The 15,245-nt window shown below is 43.0% G+C and overlaps 1 protein-coding gene across 4 annotated transcripts in view; it reads left to right on the top strand.

The window, feature by feature from the left end:
• AFAP1L2 (actin filament associated protein 1 like 2) overlaps positions 1–15,245 on the top strand; it is a 2,783,820-nt gene that overhangs the window by 2,121,051 nt on the left and 647,524 nt on the right. For all 4 annotated transcript variants that reach the window (XM_044055822.1, XM_044055821.1, XM_044055820.1 and 1 more), the window contains one exon: positions 14,404–14,549. In XM_044055822.1, coding sequence (XP_043911757.1) covers positions 14,404–14,549 — 146 coding nt within the window. The remainder of the gene's footprint in view (positions 1–14,403; positions 14,550–15,245) is intronic.

Here is a 15,245-nt window from a genome sequence, read left to right as displayed (position 1 = left end):
GAAAGTAACAGTCAGCTGCCTGTCAGGCACCAGGATCTGCCACATAATGCATGCACTCAGGTCCCTCAAAAATAGGTACAAATATGACTCTGTCATTCTACATGTGGGTGTGAATGACCTGAGATGTACCTCCCTGTACTACATGAAAGGAGACATGGAGGTGCTCTTGGATTATGTAGCCCAGGTGGGTATGACCCTAGCCCTGAGCAGCATCCTACCATCACCCAAAATGATACCACAGTACAAGCAGAAAATGATTGAGTTCAACAATTGGCTACATTTCTGGTGTCATTCTAAGGGGATCCAGGATCTGTCTGTCTGGGATGACATGATTGACAGACCTCGATGCTTTGCCAGAGATGGCCTGAATCTGTCACCCCTGGGATTCTGGATACTGGCCAAGGCTCTTGCCACCTCTATAGTGCCTTTTTTAGGCAGTGTTCCAAAGACCAAATTACCGCCGTAACAGCTGCTCAATGCTAGAAGTCTAAATCTCAAAATGCACTCACTTGAAGCACGTCTTAAAATGGAGAACATTGACATTTGTACTGTAACAGAGACCTGGTTCAAGGCAGCAGAAAGCACCCCTGCACTACCAGGCTATAACTCAGTCCACTCCTTTTGGCACCAGAACTTGGACCGAAGCTCCAAAGGTGGTGGTGTTTCCATTTTCATAAAGGATGCACACCCCTCCAGCCTGGTAGCCCAACATGATGCATCTGAGATACTTCAGGTACAGCTAACATTAGGTAAGACAGCGGTTCAGATCATAGCCTGCAATAGGTCTCCAACTATGTCCCAAGACTCACGCTCCACGTTCCTAAGCACCCTGGAGAATATTAGGCTCCAACCTAACACTCTCATACTGGGCGACTTCAACTACCCCTCATTAACTGGGAAAACTACTCATGTACCAACACACTTGCCCAATGCTTTCTGGAATTCATTAATTCCAATGCTCTGGACCAGTTCGTTCTTACCTCCACTAGAGGTAGCAACATCCTTGACATGGTCATTACTAACATAGGCGACCATTGCTCTACACCAATAGTCAACTCCTCCCTGGTTAGATCTGACCACAAATTAATCACCTTGGAAATCCACATCCCTTTCAAACCCCCCCCCCCCATAAAGGTAACCACCATGAAAAACTTCTCCAAAGCTAACTTTGGGCTCCTAAAAACAGAGGTGGCTAAATTTATGGCACCCATGCAAATGGAGAATAGTTGCATGATTGCTGACTCATAAACCAATGCACTGTATGAATACGTACACAAATGCATGGCTCTCACCATACCCAATAGAACCAAGACACTCTCCTCAAAAAAATGGAAGCCAATCTGGTGGTCTCCTGCCATAAACAAACTCTACAACAGAAGGAGGAATCTGATGCGGAATAAGGCAAATTCCCAAGACTGGAAAAACTCCCTTATCAGCCTCAACAAAAGGTTGAAATCCCTCATCAAATCCTCTAAAGCTAGCTATGAAAACAGAATTGCAGCAGATAGTAAAGACAACCACAAGGCCTTCTATAGTTATGTAAAGAATCTCCACGGCAATACCCAGATTTGGTCTGAGCTACTGCACGATGGTACCTCCTATACTGAGCCAACAGATATTGCCAATATACTGGCCAACAGATTCAGTGCTAACTTTACCCCTCTTTCCCCACCAAAGGACCAATCACAATACCAGTAGATTGCCAGGCAGATAGTATTACTGCCGCACAGGTTAAAACAGCACTGTCCAAGGCCCAGAACACTGCTTCTATGGGACCTGACAATAACCCTGGCTGTGTTCTACATGACCTACAGAGTGAACTGGCACCTCACCTGTGTGCCCTGTTCAATCACAGCCTCACCTCAAGCTTTGTCCCTACCGAATGGCGCACTGCTACACTCATCCCTTTCCACAAAGGAGGAGCGACTACAGACACCAGGAATTATCTCCCAATTAGCCTGATGAGCCTGATATCCAAAGCTATGGAATGCATCATCATGGACCTAATAAACAAGGACATAGGGAATCTCCAAACTCTGGATCCTACCCAGTTTGTTTTTGTGAAGGGTAGATCATGCCTGCTCAACTTGGTCGACTTCTTTGAGTCAGTCACCAGAGCTGTGGTTCATACAGCCTACCTTGATCTAGCCAAGGCCTTTGATACCATTCCCCACTCAGGAATCACAGAAAAACTCGCTAAGCTAGGCATCAACCCCTATATCACTAGGTGGCTTGCAAACTGGCTCACAGGTAGAACCCATAGTGTGAAAGTAGCAGACTCCAAGTCAGACTGCTGACCAGTCATGAGTGGAGTCCCGCAGGGTTCGGTCCTGGGTCCTCTCCTGTTTGCATCTACTTCTCGGAAGTCCAGGCTAACACAGAGGGACTCTGGCTGACCAAGTTTGCTGACAATTGCAAGCTGGGAGCCATTATTAACTCCTCAAGTGATGTAGACATCCTACAGAAAGCTCTCACTGAGACCAACGACTGGTGTCAAAACCATGGCCTTAAGCTTAATGCCAAAAAATGCATCGTCATTCCCTTTGGGAAAAACTCAGTTCCCACTAATTACCACATTGATGTTAGCCCACTGAACACTGAAGGCATTATAAGAGATCTGGGGACACAGGTTGACAGCAACCTCTCCTTCGCCCACCACATTGCTACTGTGGTCAGAAAGTCCTTCTATATTGCACATCTCATTACCAAGGGTTTTACATCCAGGAAGAAAGAGGTCATCATCTCTCTCTACTCTTCCCTCATTAGGCCAATCATCAAGTATAATGCCCCATTTGGCATGTACCTCACTAGACACATGCAACAGCTGGAAAGGCCACCAAAGTATCTCACAAAGAGGATCCTAGGCCTTAAACACATGCCCTACATGGACAGACTCAAAAAACTCCAGCTTTTCTCTATCTCATGTCATCTATTAAGAGGCAATCTCTGCTTGACTTTCAAAGTAATGTCTGACCCAGCCCTGTTAGAAGTGTTACACCTAAAGAAATACCAATCCCTCTGCACCACATGCTCCAGGGACCTCAACCTCATTATCACAATCAACAGAACATTACATTACATGTCAAGCAGAGCACCTCACTGGCCCTTTTCAAGAGAAATCTTGATGAGTGGATAGGAAATAGAAAGTTCACCCTGGGGATTACTCCAGTGGCTCTACTTGATAGAGGCACCAGGAACTAATGATGGCATGATGCCAGGGTACTTCTGTGAGCTGGGCTTGTAAAGGCTCCAGGGCCATTGGTCTAGTACACACCTATGAACCTATGTGTACTGATATGCCCTCTTCCACTGTTTCCATAATCTATCCAAAGATAGACAGGCTCTCCACTTAATGAATCTGGGCTGGCTTGGATCATATCCTTGATTATTAATTCCAGATTGATCCTTTCCATAGCCTTACAGATTAGTCAGGTCAGGTTTATGACTTTACAATTATCTAAGTCAGTTGATGCCCCACCTTTCTGCAAGTGAATGACTGTTTCTGTATTCCATTTTTCTGGCAAAAAGCCTGTTTGGAAGCTTATACTGAATATTCTCCGTAGGGGGTCTGACAAGTCCCATTTCAGGCTGACTAGTATGCAGCATGGAATGATATCTGGTCTCATTAAAGTAATGCTTTTGGCCTTGGATAGTACCTTGAGGATGTACTCTTGGGAGATCTGAGAGAAAGGTGCAGATGTGTGTATGTAAGCTAGGAATACAGGAGGGGAGGGGATGAATGGTTTGAATTTCTCACTACACAGATAACAGTAAATCTCAAGCTGCTGTCATAATCTCCTTATGTAGGTGGGGGGTCAGGGAAAGTTTGATTACTTGTTTCTGCATTTGTTTATTTACATATTTATTTTGTTAACTGCATAAAGTAAAGTAGTCCTCATAAATGACCAGTTTAGATTGCTCAGTCAAACAGTCGGCTTTTAGTACATGGGAGGAAACAACAGTACCACAAGAAAGCCCATTAGAAGAACTTGTAAAACTCTACACAGACTATGAGCAGAGGTCAGAAAAGAACCCTCTAGCCCCGGAGGCAGATCTGACCCCTGAGCCACTCTGCTCTCTGCACCTTTCTTACCAAGGCTTTTGCATTCAATGTTAACATGTTCCTGTCCAAGCCCTGAGAGTAAGCCAATACACTAAGGTATCACTCCACTGATATGTTGGAATAGAAAGCTAAGTGGCCTAGAAGTCAGAATTAGAATTGTAGCAGGAAAAGGGTGTTAATATATATTTTTTTCATATTGATTAATTGTACAACAACTTCTTTTTCTTCTTCTTCTTTCAGCTTTTTCCCGGTTAGGGGTTGCCACAGTGGATCATCTGTCTGCTCATGATTGGCAGTGCAGTTTTATGGTGTCGAATTGCCAGCCTGGCACCCAACCTTCCACAGAAGGCACACACACACACACCTAGGGTCAGTTTAGAGTGTCCAATCCACCTACTGCATGTCTTTGGGATGTGGGAGGAAACTGGAGCACCCGGAGGAAACCCACATGACCACAGAGAAGACATGCAGACTCCACACAGAAGGCGTTTTGCATTTGTTTACTGGGAAAGTCCAACTGGGTTGATGTCTCATTCATTTTCAGTGGAGACCCGGGGAGAAAAGCTCCACAGAATTATGAAATAAAAAAGAAAAAGTTTAACAATTGTCACAGTAGCAAATAAAAAAGAAAAAAAAAAGAAAAAGAAATTATGTCTTGCCGTAACATTCCATCTGTGTTGTCGATCTTCTCTAATCCTTGACTGTGGGCTCTGTTCCGAGCCTTGGAACCAACACGGCAGTTTATTTTAGCTCACACCTCCCAAATCTTGAGCCAGGCTTTTACCAGTAATGCTCCTTTCAAAGTTTCCTCAGATTGAATTTGCCTAAATTAGTGGCAGACATATAGGTAATAATAATAAGAGACCAGATATGTGTCCATAATAAGAAACCAGTCCTCAAGAAATTCGATCCACTAAGAAGCTCAGGATGGAGGATGGCAGAACAGGATGTCAAGGATTAGTGAAGATCGACAACACAGATAGAACGTTATGGTAGGACATAACTTTTTTATCTGATGTTGTCAATCTTCACCTAATCCTTGACTGTCAGAGTTCCCAGCTACCTGAATCTTGGGAGGTCTCACAGAAGAATATTCCTAAGTACCATCGAACAGAAAAATGCCCATCCCCTGGAGACCTGACCAAGTTTGTAATGAGTAATAAAGGTATGAGGTAAAGCACAAGTAGCTGCTGCACAAATGTCATCTAAAGAAGCTGTGGAATGAAAAACTGCAGAGGTTGCCACCACTCTAGTTGAATGAGCTTTGGCAAGGCATGAAGGATGGAGCCAGATAGTGGGACTTTCCTCAGCAAGTTCCTTCCCAGTGGCTTCCGCTATTACCATGGCGTCAATGGGTATGCCTTTAGACCAGTGTTGTTTGTTGTTAGGGACTAAGAAGATGCGATCAGGCCTTTTGGGGATAGGCTCGATGGAAGCATCTTCCACTCCCGGTGAGTTCATAGGTTCATAGATTAGTACTAAGCTAACTGCCCTTGTGAGCCACTTTAAGCCTAGCCAATTATCCCTTGTGAGCCTCAAACCCTGCACCTTGTATTTGTAAGGCAAACACCTTAACCATTAGGCCACCCTCTTATCAGATGATAAGTTTATAGAGATCATCAGGGGGCAGAGAGATCCAAGAAGTAGATGGTTGGGCTCAGAATCCCTCCAGGCATACTGACTCCTCAGAAGAAGGCTGGAGGGTAGACCAGCCACCCCTTTGTTTCAGGATTTCCAGGATGTCCCTGAAGGAAACATCATCAAGGGGTGACCTGGGGGAACCTTCCCCCTCATCGAAGTCAATATCTTCAGTGAAAGACTCATCTCGGGAGTCTAAGTGCTTCTTCTTGCACTTTTTTATTGCAGGTACTTCCTCGGGATGATGCTTAGGGAAGTATCCGAAGAAGAAAACACCAAGGTGGGTTTTTCCTAGAGGGTTTCTGCCCTCTGTCCTGGGAATGAGACTAATGTTAGCTCTGGTTGAGGGGATGTGGAGATTTGTCCCAACAGGGATGGCAGCAACTGTGCATCCCCCAATGGACAAGGCCGCCTTCTCTAAGATTTGAAAGGCCTGCCCTCCCCCCATAGATGGATGGGAGCTCAGAACTGAAAAAGACTCCTTCGGAACCAAGGTCCCAAACTGCACGAAGGAGGTGACCCCTGAATCCAAAGCCTGGGTCGATCCTACATAAGCCAAAGCACCAAGGGCGATGGATGACTCCGAAGCTAAAGAAGCCGATCCATGCACCTCGGACCAGACCAAAGAGTTTCATCTCTGGGAGACCTCCAGTGCTGAAGGGCCAGAGGAACTCAAGGCTGCTCTCTGTACCAGAGACGAAGTTGTTACCGGAACCGAGACAGTTGATACCAGGAGGGCTGGAACCAAGGGCTCCAAAGTCTCAACTGGAGTTGGAGGAGGAATAGGTGGAGTCATAGCAGGAGCAGTTCTGATGCCAGACTGGCTAGGAACTGAAGATGATCCCCTCATCATGAGAAGCTGATCCACCAGTCTCATGATGTCAGTCTCAAGAGTTACTCTTAGTGGATCAAACTAGTGCCGTCGATGGAGACCTAGGGGGCCTTACATTGACAGAAGGGCTGGGAAGTCTGTCTTTATGTGGATCAATAGAGGGTGTGTATTTGGACCTTGGTACTGAAATAAATTGTGGCTGCTCTGGTACTGATTTGCCTGTCAGAGCCGAGGAAGGCAATGTCATCTCTAAAGATTTCAATGGTTTTAAGTCAAGTTCTATCTTCAGTGCTGAGGAAGTGGTCAGTACCAAAGAATGCTTTGAAAGCTTCTTTGTTGGTTCTGAAATGCTTGCAGCCAAAGAACAGCATTTTCTAGATGAAGGTGATGATGATGAAGATGAATTGGCTTCTATCCTCAACACAGAAAACGCCTATTCAAAGTCACTATTTAAATGGCCTTTCAAAATAAGTTTATTTTTACATTCCGTAAGAGTTCTCATAGAAAAGGCATGATATATAGAGCAATTCTCCTGCAAATGAACTTTTCCAAGACAATAGACACATAAGGTATGTGTGTCTGAATTTGGCATCTTGCCCTGACACTTAAGACGCCTCTTAAAGCCCGAGGTGCTTATGGATGATTTAACTGGCGACTCCGAAACAGAGATAGATGGAGAAGAAAAAATACCAACTATGGTAAGCAGAATAACCCTAAAAGGGTAAGAAAGTTAGTACCAACAGTGGTACTTTGACAGAAAAACTACCAGCGGTAGACAGTAATAAAGGCACTCACAAACATGGGAAACAGATACGAGAGGAGCAGGTAATAAAGAAATACACTAGAAGAAGGAAATAAAAGTAAATAACAGTAAAAAACTTACTGAATATGAAAGCAAGGATTGAGAGCCATTGAATGTGTCTGACACTCGATATGGCAAATGAGGTCTGAGGTAATTTGACAGGATCATTATGGGTAAAAGCCTGGCTCGAGAGTTTGGGAGGCACGAGCTGTTATAAGCAGCCGAGTCAGTTCCAAGGCTTGGAACCAAGCTCACAGTCAAGGATTACATGAAGACTGATAACATCATAGGTTCATAGGTGTTTATTAGGCTAATGACCACAAGAGCCTTTTTATGCCTAGCCATGCATCCCAAATCTCTGACAAGTTCTGATACCCTTGATAAGTGTAAGCATGGACCTGGGAGATGAACCATTTACAGGTTATCTGTTTGCATCAGAGACATAGGTGCCAAACCAGGGATGGATTTCTGGTTTCCCATCCAATTGTCCAAGTTGCACTTGAACTGTATGAGGGAGGAACTCTGCTTCACATGGATGGGGAGCCTGTTCCATAGACAGGGTAGTCTCTGGGATACATACCTATCTCTCCAGCAGGTCCTATTTATATCATAGGCAAGGTTTATGTCTTTTGAACGGGTAATTCTGGTATTGTTTGTTTTGTGGAGATGCAGGAGGTCCATCAGAGTGAGGTCTGACAATGCCCTGTATGCCAAGCATAGATCTCCCCTCAAAAGCCTGTAGGTGACAGAATACAGGGATAGGGCCTTGAGGCAGTCTGCATAGGACATAGTATTTAAGCCATGTATTCTTTTAGTGAGGAACCTCTGTGGACATTCCAGTTGTTGGATATGCCTGGTTAGGTACATACTAAGGGCAGGCATTGTACTCAATGAAATGTCTGATGAATACTGAATACAGTAGAACAATGACTTCCTTGGACATAGATGCCATGCCTTTGTTTACAAGTTGCGCAACATAGAATGATTTCCTCACCACTCTAGACACATGATGATCAAAGGCTAGATTACTATCTATGTGTGTCCCTAAGTCCCTGACTACTGAGTCAACTCTAAGGGGTGTGTTGTCAGTATGATAGTTACCAGAGATGGATGACTTCCCAAAGGATATTATTATGCATTTATTGGCATTTAGTTTTAGTCCATGACTCTGACACTGGTTGTTTGTCTGTGTCAGCCCCTCCTGGAGAACATTGGTGTCAGTGTGAGATTCAATGGCAGCTACTAATTTGCAATCATCTGCAAATATAGTGAGCCACAGACCATTGACATTGGCCTTGACTTCTGAGAAGTAAATGCCAAAAAGGAGCGGTCCAAGGACTGATCCCTGAGGGGACTCCACTTCTGACTGTCCTCTTTGTAGAGGTGGACTCCCCAATTCTAACTTCCTGGGTCCTGCTGTGAGCCAGTTGGCTATCCACCGAGTGACATACGGGTTTGTACCTAAGCTCTTGAGTTTGTCAACAATGGCCAAGCTGTGTATTGCGTCAAATGCCTTGGCCAGGTCAAGGTAGGCAGTATGAACGATTTTGCCCTCATCCCTTGTTCTGGTGACCTTCTCAAAGAAGTCCACCAGGTTGAGTAGGCATGATCTGCCCTTGACAAAGCCAAACTGGGTTGAGGCCAGTTTCTGGAGGTTTAATATGTCTCTATTGATCATCTCCATGATAATTCTTTCCATGGCTTTACATATAAGACTAGTGAGACTTCTGGGTCTGTACTTTCCAGGGTCTGTAGATGGCCCACCTTTGTGCAGAGGGATGACTGTTGCCTTTCTTCATTCATGAGACACAAAGCCTGTTTGGAGGCTACAGTTAAATAGTAATTCCAGAGGCCCTGATAGGTCATGTTTCATGCTATTTAGAAGGCACCCTGGGATACAGTCTGGGCCCACTGATGCCGTGTTATTTGTCTTAGCGAGAGCATTAAGGACCTGTTCCCTAGTGATAGTAGGGGGTTATATTTGATGATATTTCCTGAGGGAAGGTTGTGGGGGAGAGAGGAGTAAAGTTGAAGTTGAATTTATCAGCCAGGAGGTTTGCTATATCTTCTGGCTCAGTATAGGTGACTCCATTTACCATGAGCTCTGCACACAATTGTGTATTGTCTTTGAGGTTGTGACATAGCTAAAGAATGCTTTGCGGTTGTCCTTGGCCTGGGAGGCCAAACTTACCTCAAATTTGGCATTTGGTAGACTTTATTTGTCCTTTGAGTTGTTTGGTTAGTTTGATGAGAGTGTGTTTATCCTGCTGGGTGCTGCACCTCCTAATTTTTGCCATGATTTTCTTCCTCCTGTTATACATCTGATTGATTTTGTGATTCCACCAGGGTGGCTTGTTTTTTGTGTTTGTTCTGTACTTCTTCCTGGTGGGTACAGCTGCCTCTCTGCAGCTGTTAACATGCTTGTACAGGGTTTCTGTGAACAGTTCTGCATACGCAGAAGTGTTTGCAGGGTTTATAGGGTCTTGAAATTTTGAAAGGTTCTCACTTAATTGCAGGAGGCTAGCTTTAGAATAGTTCCTGAATATTCCCAGTTTAGCTGTGGGTCCAGGTTTTATTTTTACTTCAAAGGAGACCGTTTTGTGGTCTGACCTTACCAGGGAAGGCATTACAGTAGGGGGTGTGCAGCACTCTCCCATATTAGTGAGAACCAGATCCAGTATGGTTGCACCCCTGGTTGGTGTATTGACTATCTGGTCCAAGGAGTTTGTGTTTACAAAATCCAGGAATCTCTGTGCATGTACGTTTGATGTTGTATAGAATTCCCGGTTAATAGTGGGATAATTAAAGTTGCCCATGAATATGGTATTGGTTGGATGGTTAGTGTTTCTGATAAGTTTAAATACATGGTATGTGTTTCCTGGGTCATAGAGGGAGATCTATAGCTTGCAAGGAAGTGGTATTGGGTTTTACCTATGGTGATTTGAACATGGAGCAGCTCAAGTGCATTGTCCTGTTTGACCAGCCTTGAAGCATATTTATTTTTGATGTAAATAGACACACCTCCACCTTTAGTCCCTGCCTGTGAAGTAGCTGCTCTAAATGTGTGGAAGACATTATAACCATGGCTTTAAACCACATCCCAGAGACTGCACAGACATCAGCATTCTCTAGGGTAAAGAGAGCTTCCAGGGAGTGGAGTTTTTTTTTTAGGTTCCAAGCATTGAGCAGTAATACCTTTATATTTTCTTGGTTTTGATTTGCTATGTCAGAAGTTCTTTTTGGTTTGGCATTGCCTAAAAAAGGCACTATGGGGGAAAACAATGTTTTAGCAAATATTCGAAAGCCTAGAGGGGAGAGGTGCAAACCATCCCTGGCAAAGCAGCATGGTCTGTTGACCGTCTCCTTCCATGCTGACAAATGTTGCACCCCTTTAGAATGACACCAAAAACTAAGCCAATTATTGAAGTCAATCATCTTTTGTTCATTTTGTGGCATCATCCTTGAAGAAGGTAAAATGCTGCTCAGTGCTAGGTTAATTGCCAGCCTGAGACACATATTCTCAGAGCTCTATTATGTCTCTTCATATAGTCTAGGGAGGTACATCTCAGGTCATTTACTCCCACATGGTCTATGAGTGATTTATATTGGTAACTGTGATCCAATGACCTGAGTCCATGCATAATGTGATGGATCCAAGCCCCTAATAAGCAACTGACCGTAACTTTCTCCTTACTCAGCCTGGTGAGAGGGACATCAGTGTGTCTCATGATGGAGTCTCCACTGACTAGAATGTTGGATTGTGTGGTGACTTGCCTTATAGGCTTAGAGGTAGAGGCTCCATGAGATATAGCTCTATGTATTGATGTGGGTGTTGTTTTGAAAGAATGTATTTGAGGCTGCTGAGGGTATGTCTTATGTGTCTTTTGTCTAGGAAGTCTTGTGGTTTAGGAAGGTTACATGTAAGTGCCTCAGTATATGTGGGTCTATATGTCTGCTTTGAATTGTACGTGGTGGGTGCAGCACGTGTACTACTGACAACCTTATTGACATTAGGAGTACTTTTATGTGAGAGCTTTGACTCCAGTGACATTGTGTAGATACATATCTCACATACAGTATCAGTTTGTTTGAGAATTAACTGGTTGTCAGTTAACATGGGACAATTTACAGTTTACAGTGATAAAGATTTAGCAGCATCATTTTGAAGTTAGTTACAGACAGGAATAAAAGTGATGCAGAGATTGTTCCATAGTAAAGGAGTTATAATATGACATTAACAGGGGTAAGTTTACAGAGGCAGAAAAGAAAAAAAGCTGTACATATAGAGGGCAGCCAGTACAAGCAGAGATAAGAAAAATGAAAATATGGAAGTATTATTGTAGCAGGGAAACATTTTAAAGCGATAGGAAGGGAGAGAGTTTAGCATGGCTTAGTGACAGTTGTTGATTAGGCCAGGTGTTCTTTAGGTGTGGTTTGGGGCAACTGTTGTTTAGGCTAGGTGTTGTTTAGGTGTGGTTTGGGGCAGGCGTTGTTTAGGCCAGGTGTTGTCTAGGTGTGGTTTAGGTGTTGTCCAGGTGTTGTTTAGGTGTGGTTTGGGGCAGGTGTTGTTTAGGTGTGGTTTAGGTGTTGTTCATGTGTTGTTTAGGTGTGGTTTGGGGCAGGTGTTGTTTATGTGTTGTTTAGGCCAGGTGTTGTATAGGTGTGGTTTGGGGCAGGCGTTGTTTAGGTTTGGTTTAGGTGTTCAGGTGTTGTTTAGGTGTGGTTTTGGGCAGATGTTGTTTAGGTGTTGTTTAGGCCAGGTGTTGTTTAGGTGTGGTTTGGGGCAGGTGTTGTTTAGGTGTGGTTTAGGTGTTGGCCAGGTGTTGTTTAGGTGTGGTTAAGCAGTATTTTGAATTTGGATGAGTTGGTTGTGTTGAGTATATTCTGAGGCATGGCATTCCAAGATTTAGATATTTTGTTGGACTACAGGGGGTCACCATGGCTATTATTGGCTTTAGTTTCTTTCAGTAGGAGTTTCTGGTAGGATCTTAGTGGTCTACAGCTGGTGTGGGGTTGAACTAGCTTGCTAAGATCTGGGCACTTGTCTGGACGGTGCAAGATGGATTGTGCTAGGGCTAGCTGGTTAAAGGACAGTAGACTGGGAAGTTCCAACCATTTAAGCTGCTGTAGTGCTAAGCAGTGATGTACTTGGAGGACTCACATTTTCTTAGATTTGTAAATACTGGTGAGGCACATAAGAGGTTGGAGAGTAAATGTGTTCTAGAGATGACAAGTGCAAAGTGTTGTCAAATTTAAGGTCATTGTCCAGTGTGACCCCAAGAAGCTTAGTGTGATTTACTGGTTCAATTAAAGTATTATTTGAAGACTAGATAGTAAAAGGAGGACACTGGTCTGTTTTTTTTTTTTTTTTTTTTTTTGCTACTGGAGAGGAGCTTAAGCTTTATTTTGTTAGGGCTGAGAATAAGTTGACAGTCTGAAAGGAATTGCTCAATATCTAGGAAGCATTGTTGAGTTTTTTCAGGAGTTCAGGAAGGTAGGGAGTTGAGTATATGAGGGAGGAATCGTTAGCATATTGGATTATGGTTACATGTTGAATGGCTGAACAGAATTTGTTTGTAAAAATGTAGAAAAGGACTGGCCCAAGAGCTAAACCTTGAGGTACACCCATGGATACAGGTAATAAAATTGAAAATTAATTTTGCCACTTAGCCTGGAAGTCAGTTAGATAGCTAGCAAATCAAGAAAGGGCAGATTGGGAAAGGTTTAAGGAAGCTAGCTCATTGATAAGTTTTTGATGTGAATATATCAAATGTCTTTGACTTGTCAAGAAAGATGGATGAGAAAAGTAGGCCATTGTTTCTATGCTGGCTGACTGAGTTAGTAAAACTAACTAGAGTTGAAGTACTCTGTTTTGGTCGAAAATGTTGGGATATGGACAAGAGGTTGTGTTTAGGAGATAGTCAAGTAGTTGTGAATGTATGCATTTTTCCAGTATTTTTGCTGTGGGTGAGAGAATAGCAATTGCCTATTACCTGATTAATTGATACATAGATAATCTAAGCTAATGTAAGTTTGTAGGTCAAATGCATATTCTTATTAAAATTTTATCAAAACGTATCTGCCTTAATTTTATCAGTACTGTCATAGGTTCATAGAGGATTACTAGAGTAATAGCAGTAAGAGGTCTTTTTACGCCTGGCCATGTATTTCCATATGTATATAACATGAGCAATTACTTAGGGCGTACAGTTATGTTTATGTGACACAGCATCTACAAGCTGCCAGTAGGGGGATAAGTGCCAGTCCAGAGGTAAATTTGTGATTTCCCATCCATTGGTCCAGGTTAAGTTTGAATAGAGTGAGAGATGAACTCTGCTTCATATGGATGGGTACTCTGTTCCAGAGTAGGCCTAGCCTCTGAGACACTTATCTGTCCCTCCAACATGTTATGTTTATGTTGCAAACAAGGTTTAGGTCCTTGGCTTGGGCATTTATAATGCTGATAGCCTTGCAGATGTACAGCAAGTCCCTCAGTACTGGATCAGACGATGCCTTGTAAGCAAGGCATAGATCATGTCTCAGTAGTCTGTAGGAGATTGAGTATAAAGATAAGGCTTTAATGTTGTCTGCATATTCCATTTTGTTTATGGTTTGTATTCTTTTTGTAAAGAGTCTCTGTGGGCAGTCCACTTATTGCATAATCCTAGTAAGGTACATACTGACGGGAGCATAGTACTGAGGGCTTGGTCTAATGAGGGCCGAGTACACCTTTGGACCCGGATGTTATACCCTTGCTAATAAGTTGTGAAATACAGAATGATTTCCACACAGTAGTAGACACATGGTGGTCAGATAGTGACTTCATATGTTAAGCATTTTATTCTATAAAAATGTAATTTTTAAAACTAATCTTTTCTGTGATAATTATGAGATAAAGTAATAGAAGTACACCAAAGGGGAGTCCAAAGTGAGAAAGGCATCCCCAGGCGCATCTAAAAAAAATTGTTGTAAGTCATGTTACCATCTGAGTTTCTAAGATATTTAAGGCTGTCAGAAAATTAATACTCAGTGATAAATTATACATTTGTGTGTTTTAACTTTCTACAGGCTAAATCTTCAGAAGATATGGGCCATTGGCTTGGTCTCCTTTTGGCAGAATCTGGCTCAAAGACTGACCCAGAAGAATTTGAGTATGATTATGTCGATGCTGACAAAATTTCATGCATAGTGACCGCTGCTAAGAACTCTTTCTTGTAAGTAATATAATAATTTTTACAGCAAATTAAAATATGTAAAATCATAACTGTGTAATTCATGCATTAAAGGAATCACACGATTAATAGATTTGTATTAAAGCACAGCAGGTATGTTCACACATTTATCCTAGAAACTCTAAATAATGCAACATAATTAAAGGGGCGATGCAACAAACAGTATTCGTATGTAATTTGCAAAGGGTTAATAATAGTGACAAGGCAAATGTTTTTCCAATGGACTAATGCAGTGTATGTTGGCTTCATTTATATTATATGTACACATACACAAGTGGGATTTCCAAAACTTCTTACAAAGGTGTACTAGAAAGGTTCTGGAGTAATTAAAAGTGCCACTGTCAGTCAATCATTCAGGAGTGCTGCAAAGGCTTCTCTGAGAAGGGACCCCTGAAAGCCTTGGTTTTGTGTACCGCCTTGGGCAATGTCCATTGTAAGAGTTTCCCTCTCTGCCTTGGGGAGCTCTTTTGCCAGAAGTGTCAGATGCAGAGCCCTGGGATTTATGAAACCACATTCTCTTACCTTCTTTCTGTTTTCCTAGAGGATGTCCTTTGAGGGTTAGAGGATTTAGGATGTCCTTTGAGGGTTAGAGGATTTAGGATGTCCTTTGAGGGTTAGAGGATTTAGGATGTCCTTCGAGGGTCAGAGGGTTCAATCCCTGTGGCAGATAAGTATTCT

Source organism: Protopterus annectens, chromosome 14.part0 (genome assembly GCF_019279795.1).
Source record: "Protopterus annectens isolate FY-2018-M chromosome 14.part0, PAN1.0, whole genome shotgun sequence".
In the NCBI taxonomy this organism is placed as follows: domain Eukaryota; kingdom Metazoa; phylum Chordata; order Ceratodontiformes; family Protopteridae; genus Protopterus; species Protopterus annectens.
The sequence above is the reverse complement of the archived record's forward strand: the minus strand, read 5'-3'. Positions and strand labels throughout refer to the sequence as shown.